Source organism: Gallinula chloropus, assembly GCF_964237585.1.
Source record: "Gallinula chloropus genome assembly, chromosome: 8".
NCBI classification, from domain to species: Eukaryota; Metazoa; Chordata; class Aves; order Gruiformes; family Rallidae; genus Gallinula; species Gallinula chloropus.
In genome coordinates this window covers 22,419,144-22,437,187 of record NC_140093.1, presented here as the reverse complement: position 1 = coordinate 22,437,187, position 18,044 = coordinate 22,419,144, and the positions used below count along the sequence as shown (strand labels likewise).

Below are 18,044 nucleotides of genomic sequence, written 5' to 3'. Positions count from 1 at the left end.
CCAGTTGAACTTAGCTCTTTAGTGATATCTTCATGCTGGATGTCTGCTGGAAAGTAATGTAATAATGTTGGGCATTTAAAATAAGCTGGTGGTACTGATACAGATAACTTATTTACAGAATTACATGTTTCTGTAAGTGTTTTGAAATCCAAATAATTTAATCAGAATTATTAGAATGGTGTTTGTTAGTGATGACAGATACTGCTCTAGACTCGTAAATTATTCACCAAGCACAGGCTCAAAACTATGGCTAGTTTATCTTTTCCATTGATGTTCTCATTAACAGTGCAATTCATGTAAATTGCTTTATTGATGTGGCTGGAACCCTAACATAATAGCCCTGGAGCCTGCTGAGCTCACCTCAAATGCTTCAGGAACCATCATGTATACTGTGCCTTTTCCTACTGTTTCTTGAAGTAAAAGCAAGTGTTGTGTCATAAAACCCTTTGTATTTACACTGCTCAGCATTTAAGGAAGTAGTATATTTTGGAAATATTTGTGAAATGCCCTGGGGACTGGAATGGTGGTTCATAGGTAATTATAAAGGCATGCAGCTGACTCCGGTGTGACAGTCCTGCATGTGACTTCATGGTGTCTGTTTTTATTTGTAAATAATATCTTCTTGTCTTTGATAAAAATGGAAAAAAAGTCCTTTCTTTTTTCCTTCACAATTTTACTTTTCTAGTTTTAAAAGTCTTCGAACAGTATTGATTGTCTGGCACCATTGCGTTTCACATGTGACTTGTCACAGAATTTTTCTCTAAAACTCTAGTTGCTCCTTCTCAGTGTTGGGAATATATGATTTTTTCAGTATCTGCAGAAACATATAAGGTGTATTTGTATATGCACTGCAAATAGAATACATTAATGTAGAGATACATAAAACACAAATGCATATATAAGTATAAATTATATGTTTTTTAGTCTTGGATATGAAATATACTACACTATAATACAGAATATAAAAATATATATTCCATCTATATGCATATATTCTGTTTATATAAAATATACCTTGCTTATGTGTTATATTTGAATAGATATATTCATAAATATATGTAGTGTCTGATTGTTAATTTTTTTTTATGGATGTAATTGTTCTTTATGGATGAACTTCATTGTTCATTTCGATTTCTTTTTCTGTAGAGATTTTTTTCCTGTTATAACATTGTATTTAGATAATTATTTAGATCTCTGTCTTAGGAGGTCTTGCAGGTAATGCCAGCTACCTGCCTTGTCGTCTGTCTTGATTTTAACTAATTTTTCCTTTGGCTCTTAACATTGATATTCAGTGTAGCATTATTTTTCAGTATAGTTACCTAAATTCCATTCCTCATCTGAAATAGCAAAAGTAGATCCACACATTGTGTATTTGGACTGGGAGAGCTCATGGAATATGGAAGAGGACAGAGATTCTAGAAATGTTTGTAAGAGGTTTTCTGGTCCTTTCAGTGTTGAGTTTTTAGAGTAAGAGAGGAAGGAATGTAGAAATGTCATGTTTTGTGGAAGTGTAGCGCATCAAAAGACCTTGGTTATTGATACAATACTTTCAGAAAACTTAATATTTTTGTATCTGCAGTGTGTATCCAGATCTGATAGCTTGGCCTAAAGGGAAGTGATATAAGCGACTCTCTCTCTATGATGAAAGTGGTCAGACATTGCTACAGTTTGTCCAGAGAGGTTGTGGACTGTCTGTGGAGCTCTTCAAGTGACACATATTTAGATGGTCTTGACAGTTGTGAAGAGTATGAGAAATAAGTTGAAGTCTCTTCTTGAATTTACTGAGTTCTATATTTATATTAGGTCAGAAGGTGTGCTTTTTTAAAAATTAAAAAAAAACCTTACTTAAAAGCAAAATGCATTCAGTGTTTGGAAACTGTATTTTTTTCCGTCTCCTTTGTAAGCAGTTCCATTACAAGTGTCTGTCTTTGGAGTGGTGGTGAGGGAGAGCCTTTGAGTGTGCTGATTAAAGTTTTGGGCGGGGTTTTTTTCTGTTTTCTGGGGTTTTGGCATGCAGAATTCACCGTTGATGGTCTTCCTGATAGCAGGCGTGTCCTCAGTATTGCTAGCGCCTGTCTTAAAATAGGTACGTACTTGAACCTCTGCCCTCCTTCCATCTTGCTTTCTAAATGAGTGTGCAGGGACAAACTGCAATAGAATTTTTATTGCTTCTTCCTCTTTTCTTGGTAGCCATGCTTCAAAGGCATCTCTCCATATCTACATTTGACACATGTTCCTGTTTTGCTGGTAAAGAGGTATTTCTTCTGAATTTTAAAGAACTACAGCAGTTGTGTGGCATAATACTGCTACAGTATGGTGAGCTGGCGCTCTCATTTCACGTCTTGAGGAGCTGTCAGGAATCGAAGCCGGCATACCGAGCACCTGCTTCTTGCTGTCTTACTAATGGGGCACAGAAAAGCCTTTGGAATTTCGATTAAGGAGGCGGCAACCGGGACTAGGAACTGCAGTTAGCAAGGAAAGGGAGGCAGTGGGGAGCGTAAAGTTGTGGAGGAGCTAAAAATGACGTGGAGCCTCCTTAAAGGTCACAGAATCCTTAGTTGCATGCCTAGCAAAGCTGGAATGGCTTCGGCTTGAGTAGGTCATGCTGATCTTAAGCCTCTCTAGATACAACACGCAAATGAGAAATCCTTTTACGTACGCCTTATAAGACAGGTAATATCCAGAAAGTGATCCTTGTTTTCCCTTCATTAATTTTCCATGGCTACCACACATAAATTCTTTACAGTAAGGTGTATGCATACCTTGTTGGCAGGTTCCTCTAATTACTGAAAATTAGTGCACTTACAGACCATTCATGCTTCTTGGGCATATGAAGATCTAATACAATATAATTAATTTAGGGTGAAAATTTTCAGCATATTGCCCCTGACGTATCTAAACATATATATGGGAAGTAGTTATCTTGAGGAAAAAAAAAACAACAAAACAAACCTGTGTGTTAAGATTCAGAATAGGGTTTTTAGAAGTGTTCTCATGGATTTTTTTTTAAAGGTTTTTTTTAGGGTTTTTTGTTTGTTTTACTCACAAGGTAACTCTGCTTCCACTGCTAAATGTTGCTCCAGTGCATCATGACAACTTAGTATTTCCTCATGCTGGCTTCCCTAAGTGAGATGTCAGATCTGTCTCTCTTCTCTAAGATAGACCTCAGCAGGAAGGTCACTGTTTGAATGCACCTCTTTCTGGGACTATTTGCTAGTTTATTCTTGTATTCGGAGATACTAAAGGAGGTTCTCTTTGAGGTTTTCATCCCTGCTGACTGGAGTGGGAAGTCTAATACTTTACCAGACCCAGTGAGTGCAAAATCTGTAGGAGGGACGTATTTGGTCGGTCAGCAGATAACTAGAGACAGGCATGTGTTGCTGTGTCATGTTTTCCGAGCTGATCCTGTGTCCCTCTGTTTTACAGCATGGAAAGTTTGTCGTGTTCTTTTCGTCCTGTTGCTGTTCTCTAGGGGATTTTTGAACGGGAAGTTTAAAGGCAGTAAAAAGGAAGAGATTTTTACATTTGGTAACTTGTCAAATTAATTTTGTGTGCCTTGCCTTCCATTTTTTCCAAAAATTAACATATAACAGTCTTATTTGCAGAAGGATTATATACTGGTTCGTAACAGTTTGTCATTTCCAGACTTTTTCCTCAAGGAAGTATGCAGATGTTAAGAATAAGAGTGTGCAGTTATAAAGACAATGTGCTCTAACTGTTTTTTTTTTTACCCTTTTATTTTTTATTTTTTTTTTAGGCCACTGAGGAGGTCTCAAAAAACCTTGTTGCCATGAAAGAAATCTTGTATGGCACAAATGAAAAAGAACCGCAGACAGAAGCGGTGGCGCAGCTTGCTCAGGAGCTGTACAACAGTGGTCTTCTTAGTACCCTAGTAGCCGACTTGCAGCTAATTGATTTCGAGGTAAGAAAAAAAGTCTGACATTTCTTCTGCTGTGTATGTTACAGTGAACCCATCTGAATTCCTGCCACTTTATTTGGTTAAGACATCTTTTGGTCTTCAGCTGTTTGGTGTTTTTTCCCTGGCTGGGACAAAACTGCTAGAAGGCGAACTTGGTTGTTCCAAACTACCTAGAAAATGAAGCAAATATATTAAATCTGTGAATTTAAGCCTATAAATCACAAAATTGAAGGAGGTAAACCTCTAATTCTGATAATACAGTTCTTTTAAAATTATGGAATATTTCTTAATTATTGCTTACCCAGGAAGGTAGTAATCTCTTAGTAATACCATTGTGAACACAAGCTATACTACTGCAAGGCATGTCTGTGTTCTTATCTCATTAAAATAAATGACTTTGAAAAATAAGAGAATTGTCATAACATTATGAAGAATTTTGAATATTTAAGTTTAAAGTCCTTAGCTTTATTAACAGTCCAGTAATTCTCTCTCATTTTAGAAACAAGTGATGCATCCTTTTCCGTTTTCCTCATTTCTTTCTTTTGTTTATGAAAACCAAAACAACCCCCACATTTTTGATTACTTCAAACCAGTAACACTTACTTGTATTCAAACATCTCTATACAAACCTCTCTCTGACATTTATCATCACGTCACGTGGAATAACGTAACTTCCCAGTGCGGTAGTGAAAAATCACCCTCTTCAGTTCTAAGAAATGGCAGTACAATTGGATTTTCCTCTTTTTCCCAGAGGTCCTACAAGAAGTGCGTGGCTGCCTTGGAAAGGAGCCAAACCCCTTGTATCTCACCCCACAGTCTTGACTGTAAAGACGGTCACTTAACCCACTTAAGGTTACTTAAAAAGAGGATTGTTCAGAAGTTGTTCACAATGCAAACACAACAGCTTAAAGTTCCTATTGTGGTATGACATGCCAAAAACAATGGCTTTCTTCCCTGTTCCTTCTTCCCTCCTAGCCACCCCACCCAAAACTCCCTCTGATTTGTGGTTAATGGTAACGTGGTGGTATTTTTTCCCCTACCCACGCAACTGTTTATACCAAACATGAAACATTCAGGTTGTTAAATAAGCAAGGAGACCTGGGAAAGCTGAGAGGGAATGCTGAGATGTGATGGCCTTTAATTGCTAAAGAAAGGAAATCATGAAACGTCATCAGGATTCTGCTGACCTCTAGATTCTTATCAGCTTGGTGTTTATTTAGCCCTGTTATTAGCGAAGGAAACTTTGTTATCTCCTGGTAATGAAGAATGATAACAATTTGTACAGGCTTGCTCTTATTAAGGGAAACTATTCATTTTATTCTAAGGGGACTTGAAAAGATTGCGAGTAGTTTCCTGCCTGTGGACTTTCTGCTGCTTTGTTACCCAAGGATATGACTCTGTCCCCTTGAGCAAGAACAAGTCATTAGCAGTACTTTCTAGGCTAGACTCTCTCTGGTTGTAGAGGGTGGGATCTGGCAGGTTGTCCAGCTATTGTTGTTACCCAGCATTAATGACAGTACACCTGTACTCTAAATGTGCAGTGGCTTCACAGCTTTTACAAAGTCAGTTTTGATACCCAGATCTCTGTGGTTGGGGCTTTACTGCGTTTGCAAGGATTTCTCCATCTCTGATGGAGATACAAACTTGATTTCCTGTAGTGTCTTAAACTTGAAGTATAGGTCTAGCATTTATTCCTTCTGGTGCCCCACCACAGTTTGAGATCACTCAATGAGGAAGTAAATGTTTTGGGGTTTTTTTTGTTTGTTTTGTTTTGTTTGTGGCTTTTGTTTTGTGTGTCAGTCGTTTTTTTTGTCGTTCCTGAAAAAGGCTTCCTTGTGAAACAGGAATGGACAGCTAATTAATAGACACAGGCTGTTCACTCTGACACTTAAAACTATTACAAATGTATTTGAATCTGAAAAGTATGGTTAAAAAACCCCAGAAAAGTAATGAATTTGAAGTTTTAGTGAAGAAACTGTCTGACTGTCCAGGCTCTGTAAAAGCCTGGTTAAAATGATGTCCCTGTCTGGAAGCTTCCTTTCCAGGTAAAGCAGTCAACCATCTACTTACCAGTCTTAGAAACTTACCAGCTGCCTCCCTGCTCATTTGCAGTAGTCTGTCTGTAGGAGTGATGATATCCCTTGTGGAACTGTGGTTTGGTTGGTTTTATCTTTCCTTGTTTTTCAAACGAGGAAGAAAAAACCCCAACAAAACGCCTTTTGCATAAGGGAGCCCGAATCCTTCTGCTCGGAAGACAATGCTAGCACAGTCTCCCTCTCACCTCTCCCAGTCGTGACTACTGGCACAAGGTCAGGCCATGAGATCACTTAGTAATCCATCCCTCTCACAATGCCCAGCTTTGGTATTACTGCGTACCACCGTCAGTCCCGTTACGTGCGGAATAAGGAAATGCTGTTCTTGCTGGGGAATCCAAAGCAAATTGTGAGATCCAGTGCGGAATTGGCAATGCTGGTGAATGAGAGTTGATGACTATATTATGTGGAGTTTGAGTAAAGCAATTTCTGGAAACACTGCTCTACTCATTCCAGAACAAAGAGTTCTGGTGTTGCTTTGGGCTGGCTTTCAATGGAATTGTAATTGAGAAAACAAGCGTTTACAAACAAACGCTTATATCCTGAAAACAACACTAACAAAGCTGTCCCTGGCAATTCGCAAACATGCCATTTGTTAAACTTGCAGCCCTCCTACGTTTTTGTAAATATCTGAGGGTTTTTTCTTATACAGTTTTCTTGATTAGAAAACTGAAATAATTTTGAATAATTGCTGTTGGCTTTTAAAATCCCTGCTAATTAAATATGGCCTGCATTTTAATCAAAAGCTTGCTTATGTTACACAGGGCATTTATAGTCAAGCAACATTATCTACGTATGGTTGTTGTGTGTGACATTCAGGGAACCTTCAGGTAATGTTGCTTGACAGACCTTTATTTGCAAGTCTGGGCTTAGTACAAGTTTGGCTAAGCTTTTTCTGGATTATTTGTGATGGTACTAGTCCTGAAGATGTCTTTATGGCTATCCAAAATAGAAAGCAAATTACAGGAATCTGGCTTTTAGATGGCACATGTGAATGACAGTGAAAAGTGCTTATATTTGCAATCAACTTTTTGTTAGATGTCCGTACCCATTTGTCATCTTTAGCTATGATCTTACCAAAGAAATAAATAGGAGATGTATATATTTATTCAACAGAGAACATTCCCAGTTCCTTTTATACTGACTTGTGCATTTTTTTTGACGAATAATCTATGCTGAATTCCAACATCCTGATCTTACTCATACTTTTCTGTATTGAAAAATGTGAGACTTGCATTTGAGGTCAGTGGAGAACTTCTCTGTGTAGTTGTCATTCATTTATTTAATTTCCATAAGTTACCTTTTTAAGTAGGATGTGAACACTGCGGTCAGAAATGCTCTGTGCCCTCGTGTGGCATTACGTGTTCCCAGACAATGGGGGCAGATAATGGGATATTGAAGAAACACATTTTCAGGCTGGAGCATAGTTAAAAGCTTCTATGTTATTACTAAAAACAAGTATAAAACAAGCCCGGGAGATTGATGCTACATAGAAGTATCTAGTGAAACATCAACTGGCTTTACTACTTAATGTAAATTACCCATGATGTGGCTGCAACACGGTGTAATGTTTGGAGTGCTTTGGTGTGTTTGAAATGGGTACAAAGAAACAGAGTATTTGATCTGTTTAAGATCAGAGTACACAGGCTGACTGAACAGCAGCAGTGACGTGGTATGGATGTACGAGGTAGTGATAATGCTTAATTGTCACTTGCCCAGTGGACTTGAATATTTTATGTGTTTAACCACTGATGTTTTTGACAGGGCAAAAAAGATGTTGCGCAAATCTTCAACAACATTCTCAGAAGGCAAATTGGTACAAGAACTCCCACAGTTGAATACATCTGCACTCAACAGAATATATTGTTCATGCTATTAAAAGGGTATGTACATTGTGAAGCATAAATAAGCTTCTACATGAAGTAAGTTTTTAAATTCATGGAGAAGTAGCAAGCTCTGAAATGTTTTATCTTCCTTTGCAGTATACTTGATGATTTCTTTTTTCTTTTAATTTTTATTTTTGTCTTGGGGCCTGTAATTCCCCTATGTGAGAGAAAATTTGAGTAATATAATGCCAAAAATATGCCTTTGCATTAAATGTGACTGCAAATTGAGAACTGTTAGTAATTTAAAATATTCTTAGTGGGGTACTGCAGATCTTTTCCTTTCAGAATACTGTTTGATCGTATACAGACTAGTTCTTTGTGAACTTACTCATTCATCAAGAGTTCAAGGCACTTTTTTTTTCCCTTTAACAACTGTCATTTCAAGTTTGCAGTCCTATCCCCGGTCTTCATTTGGTGTTAGACTTTTTATTCATAGTGATTAATATTCCTCTGTGGTGACACAAATGCACCAACTCAAACTTGACCAAATGATTAGTGATTTGGGGTATATGGTGTGTGCTACACATCTGCTTCTTCCTCTATTCTTGTATTATCTGGTGTGCTGGATATTGGAGAATCGTGCCATAGTGAATATATGGCTGCACATGCAGAGCTGTGCGTCTCAAGCTTGAAAGCAGAAAGGTGTTTTTAACATTTTCATGTTAAAATAAGGGTTGGGTTTTTTTTTTTTTTAAAAAAAAGAGATCATGTGCTCTTTCTGTTCAAAAAGTATAGCTTACATTTCTGAGAACTTTCTCAAAGTTCAGAAAATTTTAACTCTTGAGTGTTTCTTTGGGATAGAAAAGTTCATCAGATATTAATAAACCATTTTAGAAATGCAGCTGTTTCAAGAACTAGTTTTATAATTAGTGTTAAAGCTGCTGGGTAAGCTTACTGTGGTTGATGAGTATTTATTCCACCTACTGGGATAGCCAGGGGCTGCATTGAAAAGGCCCCACTTCTCAGCAACATACATGCCTGTGTTATGTTGGCTGCATTGAGGTGTGAGGACCATTCAATTACATTTTTAACATTGAAGCAGTAAGTTTTACTGTGCTTTTCCTTTTCCCTCCTCCTTGTTCATGGTAGTAATTAGAGATGCTGCCTAACGTACTACACACTGGGTGAATTAGGGTATTTTATTGTAACATCTCTACGTTTACCTAATCTTGGTCACTTCTGTAAGCCACTGGAAACTAGTTCAAACAAGAAACTTTCTCTGTGGTGAAGGTGTTTTACGTTGTCTAGTTTCATGCTGACTCCAAAGGTTTAGCACCAGAAGCTGTATGGAGCATTTGCTTAGGTTTGTATGTGTGTAAGATGTGCACTCGTCTGCCAGAAGGGCTTCAGGGGGGTTTCTCCTGGCATTACAGCCTTCATTTTGGGGGGAAGTGAGATTATGACATTAGAGGGACAAAAAGGTTATTAATTGTGGCATAGTGCAAAAGAAAATGTTGACTCAGTACTTCTTCAAAATAATTTCCAAAAGAAGGCAAAGACATTTGGGGTGCAGAGAGATGAAACTTTGTTCCCAGAGTGCTCCTGTTGCCCTGTGGCTGAATTGAGGGCTGCAACGCACTCGTCCTAATTTTTAGTCCTGTGTTGTCACCCTGAAGAGAGCATTATTCTGACAGGGATTGTGGAAACATATAAGTCAGAATGTGTGAAATGGGCATTTAGTTAGCTTTAATCACTTAAATGTTACATCTGGTATCCAACTGAGGCAAATTTATATAAATTTAAACTATGGGGTAAGTCGCAGAAAGTTCAGTAGACCTCCAATTGCTGTGACAGATTAAATAGGAAAGTATTGCAGGATTTAACATGAAAATTAATTCATGAGAAAGTGGTTTTGTATGATAATATGGCTAGTGCTTAGTATGCATAATGGTGCTTTGCTCCCAAATTACTCTGGTGAATTTAAATTAGCTTCCAGTGGCATAGGATGAAGGGTTCTGTAGGTGGGAGGGAGGAGAGTGTATAAGAAGCTTTGACTGCCCCAGAACCAGATAGGAACAACAGATGTAAGTTTTCTGTAGAGGGGGATAGCTTACACTGTAACATGTTGAGAGAAGTTCTTGGTTTGGAAAGGCAGCCCCATCTTAATCCTATTTTTAGCTTGCTTAGGAAAACAAGGGGCTGGTAGCAAGTGCAAAGGTGCATTTCTGTCACATATGTCTTAAACACACTGGTGTGAGATTCTGGCAGCTGCTAAAATCAGCTGTATGCTAAAATCAGCTGAGAGAACTTTGTAGTCTTTGAGCAAGAAAGCCTGCTGAGGAAGTGCAGCAACAGTTCCTGGGTGGCTTCATCACTTCCCTCAGATTGGTGACGGGCTTGTTCCAGGGGTCTCTTGTAGGTGCAGATGCTTTGCTGGAGGCAGTAAAGGCTCGGGCACAGGGGTGTTCAATACTGTCTGTGCAGGCAGAGGACGCTGTTCCCAGCGTTTCACACTTGAAGCCTGTGATGCATAGAGCAGGCAGGGATGCTGAAAAATGATTGAATGAAAGAGAAGATGTGAATTTATGTCCAGTGCTGTTAACCCCTCTTGTTTATGTTATAGATAACTTTAATTAAACTGCTGCCATGTTTAAGCAAACAGCTTCCGAGGCAAAAATCACTTGGTGCTTTTCCAGATGACTATGCTCCTGCCAGTACTAAAAGCACCATGATTTTGTGTGAAGAAAATACTTTTATTTAGTCTTGTTTTCTCAGTTTGTGAAAGCCATTTGTATGGGCTATAATTTGGCATTTAACTGGCAGTGATTTCAGTAATATTTCCTAGAAGTAATTAAAAGTGGAGCTCAATGTACAAAATAGGGACCTGTAAGTTTTTGAATTTTTGGTGACTTGGTAACACTGAAAACTAACTAGCAGTGTGGTGCTGCAGTGCTAATGTGCAGAAGTATTCATAAGTATCTTTGGGTTTGTTTCTGTTTTTTGAATAGGTACGAATCTCCAGAAATTGCTCTAAATTGTGGAATAATGCTTAGAGAATGCATCAGGCATGAACCACTTGCTAAAATAATCTTGTGGTCAGAACAATTCTATGATTTCTTCAGATATGTGGAAATGTCAACGTTTGACATCGCTTCGGATGCGTTTGCCACGTTTAAGGTAATTTTCATGCACCATTTGAATTATTCCTGTAGTTCTCTGCTCTGTGCACCCAGATGGTGTGTGTCATATTCTTGGGCAGTGCCTAGGGAGAGGGGAAAAAAATCTGCAGTGCACATGGGTAAGCTGGACACTCTTCTTATTTCTCACCATGCAAGATTCTTTTAAATAAATATACGGTGCTCCTGAGCACTTTTAGTCTGGAAAGCAAGATTTACATTACCCTGCATTAGCTGAATGCATAGGGCTTTCAAATCTGTGGCTGCAACTCCTCAACTGAGGAAACTCCTTCACAAACCTGAGTATATTTGGTGCTGATGCTTTGTCAGGGGAAACTTTTTTTTGGTCCTAAAACATATTTAGGAACTGTAAGCGTAATATTGATTATTAAATAGCTGTTCTTAACCTTGGTTGCAGATAGTTCTGTGCAGACCACAACCTTGATTCTTAAATGGCTTTTTTCAGCGTTAGTTCCACAGGCTGTTTACCTGTGTGAATTAACACATAGCAGAGATTTCCTGAGTGATGCCAGAATCCTTAGCAGCATTGAGGTAACTGCATTTGTGTCCTGAATGTCTTCATTTAATGAACTGCCAAAATGTTCTATTGGATGTTTTGTGTACTCACTGTTTATGGGGAATGTATATATGCTGTTTAAAGATCTTAGTGAAAATACTTGGTTTGTGTTCTTTTACAGGACTTGCTCACAAGACACAAGTTGCTAAGTGCAGAATTTTTGGAGCAACATTATGATAGGGTGAGCAGATACATTTTAATACTCAGAATTTTCTAGTGCTGCATATCTATCTTGTTTGAGGAAATTGGTGTCTCTGTTCCTTGCTTAGCTTTGTTTTTGGAAACTTATTTACAATATTAAACCAACTGAATGTACAGTAATTCCTGCCATGCAGTAAAATCAAGATCAAGACCTTGTTGTTGAATGTAGAAAGGTGTAAAAGTAAGAGAAGGCAGCAGAAATTTAGTTCTGTGAAAACCAGATCAGACTTTTCCACTAGAGGGAACCCTTTCCTTTTTCTTACCTCTGTATGAACCCATAAGCACCAAAGAACGTGAGACCAGCAGCCTTCTGCCTGCTGGGGCCTCCTGAAATAAGTGAACAGTGTTCAGTACCAGGAACTACTGTAGTTTAAGAAAAAAAAGAGATAACGACTTCCACAACACTGATCTAAATATTAAAGGTACCTAAATAAGTAAAGAGTTTTGTTTGTTTTAAAAGCACGTAGATGGTTTAAACAGTAGTGACTTATTCATGGGACTTCAGGTCATGTTTACATTGTTGTTCTGGATTTCCATTTCCTCCAGTCTGTTACAATCATTTGTGAGGGGAGTGCGTGTGATTCAGAAAGGTCCTAACCCTTCTCTTTACCTGTGTTTAGTTCTTCAGTGAATATGAGAAGTTACTTCATTCAGAAAACTATGTGACAAAGCGACAGTCACTTAAGGTAAGGCAGTCGTGTTTTTTCTTAAATGCAAAGTTAGAGAAGCCCTTTAACTTCAAGGTAGGTTAACTTAAATTGAAATGGCTTCAGTAACTGCTGTGGATAATATTTATTTTAATGTTTCATATGTTTCCATTCTTGGAATAAGCTGGTTTTCTTTAGTCCACTCCTTCCATTACTTAGTGTCCAGCACACACCAAGTAATTTCTCTCCCTAAGCAGAAATGGCTACACACAGGCATGTTTATTGTTGTTGGGCTTTTTCCTTCAACAAATCTGGACAGATTTACATAATTTTAATAATGATTCACATGGTGTGACTAAACCAGTACTAACCTTAATTTCAATTAGGTCAGAAACAGTCACTATAAATATAATGCAGAACTTGCAGCAAGGATGTGGGAAATACAATTTTATTCCCTTCTGGACAATGAAGGTACCAAAAGAAGAACTCATCTGAAGTCCTAACTTTTTCTTTCGTTTTTTTTACAATAAAACACCCCACATTCTTGCTGGTGATGTATAGTTTCTGTAAGAAGGAAAAAAATTTCTTTCTATTCTAGTTCATAACAAGGGGGAACAAAAGGGGATTTCCCCCCCCCCCCCCCCCCGTTATCCCCTTGTTGGGGAAAAAGGAGTAACTGCATGATTGAAACAAAAGGAGAAGGCACTCTGCACTTAGAAATTCAGGACATTTGAGTTCTGTTGGCACTCTCTTTGCAGACTGGTGTCAACTACTCTGTATGTTTGAAAGCACTTGGGGGAAAAGTTGGGTTTTTTATGTCCAGTCTCTCATTTTTTCATTCACTCTTCTTTTCCACTTTTAGCTTCTTGGTGAATTGTTATTGGACAGACACAACTTCACAATTATGACAAAGTACATCAGTAAACCTGAAAATCTCAAACTAATGATGAACCTTCTACGAGACAAGAGTCGTAACATTCAGTTTGAGGCCTTCCATGTGTTTAAGGTATGTTTAAAAAAGCCCACGATGAAACAAACAACACTAGAACCCTACCAGAAGTTTAGTTGAGTAAACCACTTAGTTGAGCCTAAACGAAGCTGATCTTAACGTCTGCTAAGTGGTTAAATAAAAAAAGAGCTAATGCTTGGCTTTATTATGATCCATCTTTACAAACAGCTGTCTTTGAGCCTTTTGAAAACTGTTCAGAAATCATAAAGGGACTTCCCTATGATTGTTGGTGTAGTCTCCTAGAAATATGTGGAATTCAGAAGATGAAGTGCAGTGAGATAAGGAGGGATGCATGATCTCACATGAAATGATGAAGCATCTTGGAGTTCACAAGTGTTTTCATCGTGCTGCGTGATCCATGAAGGAGAGCAGTAGTTTAGTTGTCATCTAAATTTCAGTGCCTCAGTTGTTTGCACGTTAGAACAGCTGCTTTCTGACTTTGCAGAAGACAATTAAATAGCAAAGAGTTTGGACAAACCATTTGAGGTTTAAGTGTTCAGTGAACTTTAAGGTACCTCTCTGACGCTGTATATAATGCGAGACTGCGCATTTGATACAAAATCAATTTCTTCAGTGGTTTCTGCAGAGGCTGTTGTGGCTGATCACCTCACACAAATTGAATTTACTTTGGTATTGGTGTTCAGCAGCTACTCTAGTAGAAGAGAGGGAATGATTTTATTTTAAAACTTGCATTTACTCCCATCAATTTTTCTGTAGAGATACTGGACTATGGAATAGTTAAAACCACATTTTAGGTTCTTTTCATCACTGTTCTGTTGGTTTGGTTTTAAGTTAGCCTTTTGGTTCCTGCTGTTACATTAAATGCCTTTTATTTTCTTGCAGGTGTTTGTAGCCAATCCTAACAAGACACAGCCTATATTAGACATCCTTCTAAAGAACCAGACCAAACTTATTGAGTTCCTCAGCAAGTTTCAGAATGACAGGACCGAGGATGAACAATTTAATGATGAGAAGACCTATTTAGTTAAACAGATCAGGGATTTGAAGAGACCAGCACAGCAAGAAGCTTAATCTCCAATAAACCCTTAAAATATTAAACCCAAATTCAGCATTTGCTGTTAGATATTCAGCATCAGGCACTCTTATCGATTCATGAGGAACATTACTGCTAATCTGCTGTTCAGTGAACGGTTTTTGTTTTTCTTTTTTTCTTTTTTAGTCCAAGTTGAAAAACATAGCTGCTGCTTTCTTGCACAATGTGGACTTTCTTGATATTTGTGTCATTTCAGAATTCAAAGACACTGCTTGTTTTAGGAGTCCTGAAAAGAAAGATTCTAGGTTCGTGAAAGCAAACATATAGATACTAGTTTGGTTTAGGAGTGAAGGTATTAATGTAGTTAAGCAACAGGTTGCATGCTTGCAAATCTGAATAAATCTGTATGTTTGCACTTACCTTGTTTGAGATATGAGCACAATGTGACCTGTGCATACCTGGCACCATAGTATAAGATTATATGCCTTGATTTAAAACAAAAAAATAAATAATGTGCAGTGCTTTATTTGTAATCAAAGGGGAAATGTATCTAAGATGTGAGCTTATTGGGATACAGTTGTCTTGCAAATAAAACTGATACTGAAACTTAGCAACTTTTAAAAGAGTGAAATCTCAAGGGTCATAAGGAAAAATGTATATATGCCTTTCACTGCTTTATAGGGGTTTTTTTTTGACATGAATTGATTTTTTTTCTGAGAATTGACTTGTAAACTTGGAAATATGTTCTAAGGGGTTTTGTTAATTTTACTTTAAGGGTATGTCAGACAGTAGACCTAGCAGTGACATTTTGCATTTCATTTCAACAATGCTTGCTGGTTTCTTTTGTATATAACTCCTAGGCTGCTCATTTCTTTAAAATATGATTTAATTTGTACAGCAGAGGAATGTTATTGTATTAGTCTGTAACTATTACCTAATATTGAGTTTTGCAAAATGAATGCTCATGTGTAATTGAATACTTCGGATCACATGGAAATGCTGATTTAACAATCTTAAGTACTGCAGCATTAAAAGGAAAAAAACCCAAACATTCTTTGTATTCACTTATCTAATGGGGTGCCATCAATTAGGGTAGGCTGAAATAGAGAACTGGAACCCTTTATACTACGTTCTTACTGGATAGTATTGGCCTTATTCAATTAAACTAGCATTGTGCTCACCAGCTTTGCAAGTGGCAAAGATTATGCTCAAATAATATCGATTCCTTTTACTTCTGGGAGCCTGCAGTGCATTGTTTCTTTCCTATAGTAAATAACTCAGTACAGTAGTTGTGAAAGTGAATTAATTCCCTCCAACGTCAAGAAAAAATTGTGTAGATGTCCTAGGGTAACAAAAGGATTTAATTCTGTTGATTTTTGTTCTTTAATGCTGCAAACTATCAGTATTTATAAAAACAAAACACCCAACTGATATTGCACCATGTTTTTGTTACTGTGACCATACAAAAGGAGCCTACTAAATCTAGCTGAATGACGCTATTAAGAGCGTGGCTGTCCATCGCGTGGTAACGCTAAGATCACACCCGAGCAGACGGGCGGATTGGAGTCTGAAAGTTCAAATTCTGCATGGCTGAATCTGATGGAGAATGCTATAGAACGTGTTTGTGGCTTCCCATCCTCTTCCTAATTGAAATATTTCACAGTCAGCAAGATGAAACTCCTAAGTGAGGTTTTAGCTGATTTGAAAGCCTTCACCAGGGAAGTCAGCTCCAGAAAACTGAGCCTTTTCACTCAGTTGTTTAAAATTGCTCTTAACATTATAATTGGTCTTTGGAAGGTTCTTAATGTGTCCTTTGCAAACCGATTCATTTTGCCTACAGGGAAGGAAATAGCTTACTTTTAGGGAAGATCACTTAGGCAGGCAGAATTGGCCATGAGGTGGTATTGTAGTTCTGTACTAACAGTCTATTGTATTTTGGTTTATCATAGCCGAGCGGAGGAAAACATTATTTGCCAAGTTACTCACCATAACATATAAGGCTTCCTCTTTAGAAAAACGTAGATGTGTTAAAGATTTATATATGTAAAGAAGCAAAAACATTTGGACTGGGATAGAGGTTACTCTATATTAGGCCTTGGAAACAATGGCTATGGTGACTTTTTTAATATGTGGAAACATTTGAATGTTGACTTTCGAGAAGAAGTTGTATTTAAATTAAAGCTCATTTGATGTGCTCTTCGTATTAAAAAACCCTATTGTTCTGGAAGTCGTTTCTTATCTGCTTGAGGGCTTAAGGGTATTACTAAAAGTTATTTAAATGTGAGTGGTTTTTGGTTTTTTCTTTTTTTTTTTTTTAAATAAGAGATGTATACAATTGTAATTCTACTTGCGTGGTAGCATTTAATTTCTCCTGAGGAAAATGCATTTCTTATCCAAAAAATCTGGCTGGCCCCATAATTTAAATTGAAATAAAATTTTGAAGAAAAAATGTGTGTTTTTTACTGTGTCACTGAAGATGAGTTTCTCATGGATGTGAATCTTTTCTCCTTTACAGCCTTAGATGGGTTCAGCTTTCTCACTTTTAAATGTGAAATAATTTTAAATCATGAAAAACAAGCTTGCAAAAACATTTTTAAGACTTGGAGAGAATTACGTATTAGAGATGTAATCAATTTTAATTAATTGTTGCTAGCCTCTCTTGCCTGTTTGCTAGGAACATTTGCTGATTCAATTCCTTTTTTGCATGACTGAGGGCAGAGGGAGGAGATGTTCTTTCCTGTGTCACATCTGGAGATGGGACCCAATGGCATAAGTGGAAGTGAGTCCTGGATAATTGTTGGTCCTTCCCTTTTCTCTAGATTTCAGGAGTTCAAAGCATGTGCAGCTGGGAACTCTTCCTTTGGTCTCCCTGCCTTTGAAGCTGTCTGCCTCTGTTTGTTCTTAACAGGTAACACCCCAAATTATGCAGGGTGGCAAACATCAAGAGAGCAGGTTACAGTTAACAAACACAAAAAATGTGGGAGGTTTTGCTGCAGATTCTTCTGCTGGTTTTGTTCAGCAAAACTATTGAAAAATCTGGTTTCCTGCCAGGAACCCACTTACCTTGCAGACACAAATACTTGATCTTTTGTAGCCCCCAGTGAGGCCCCACCTGTCCAAGCCTTTAGGTGAAATGTTAGCAGTTCTCTCCCTCGCTGTCAGTAAGATCACAGGCTACAAGGGGAAGGAGTAATTTATACTTCTAATCAAAGAAATCACAAATTTTAACTAAAGAATGGACTAGTTGGATACTTGGCAGGGTGTTTGGATGAAACGGCCCTGGCAGGGAAGAGGGATGGGAAACGGCAGGGAAATGTTGCACTGACTTCTTCACATTTGTTTCCCTTGCAGTTGATCAGCAGGACCTGCCTTAGGAGCTGCCACCTCCAGGAGCTGCCCTCGGAGTCCGTGGAAGCAAGTCATGGTAAAGCTGCTTTCAGTAAGTTTCCCTCTGTGGCCTGCTAAGTCACCCTGAGGAGGCAACTTCATTGCTCTTCCTCTTTCTCTGCACCTTTATTCCAGCCTTTTGCTGCTTCATTGTTTAATTTTTTCTTACAGGGCTGTTCTCTTCATCTGGTGCCATCTTGTTGGGTGCAGTACCT

At 38.0% G+C, this 18,044-nt stretch overlaps 1 protein-coding gene across 1 annotated transcript in view; it reads left to right on the top strand.

The window, feature by feature from the left end:
• Nucleotides 1–16,891, top strand: part of CAB39 (calcium binding protein 39) — a 42,640-nt gene extending 25,749 nt beyond the window's left edge. Inside the window, exons 3-9 of the mRNA XM_084267094.1 lie at nucleotides 3,758–3,922; nucleotides 7,777–7,895; nucleotides 10,847–11,015; nucleotides 11,713–11,772; nucleotides 12,413–12,478; nucleotides 13,302–13,445; nucleotides 14,292–16,891. Coding sequence (XP_084123220.1) covers nucleotides 3,758–3,922; nucleotides 7,777–7,895; nucleotides 10,847–11,015; nucleotides 11,713–11,772; nucleotides 12,413–12,478; nucleotides 13,302–13,445; nucleotides 14,292–14,480 — 912 coding nt within the window. The 3' untranslated portion in view covers nucleotides 14,481–16,891. The remainder of the gene's footprint in view (nucleotides 1–3,757; nucleotides 3,923–7,776; nucleotides 7,896–10,846; nucleotides 11,016–11,712; nucleotides 11,773–12,412; nucleotides 12,479–13,301; nucleotides 13,446–14,291) is intronic.
• The last annotated feature ends 1,153 nt before the right edge of the window (nucleotides 16,892–18,044 follow it).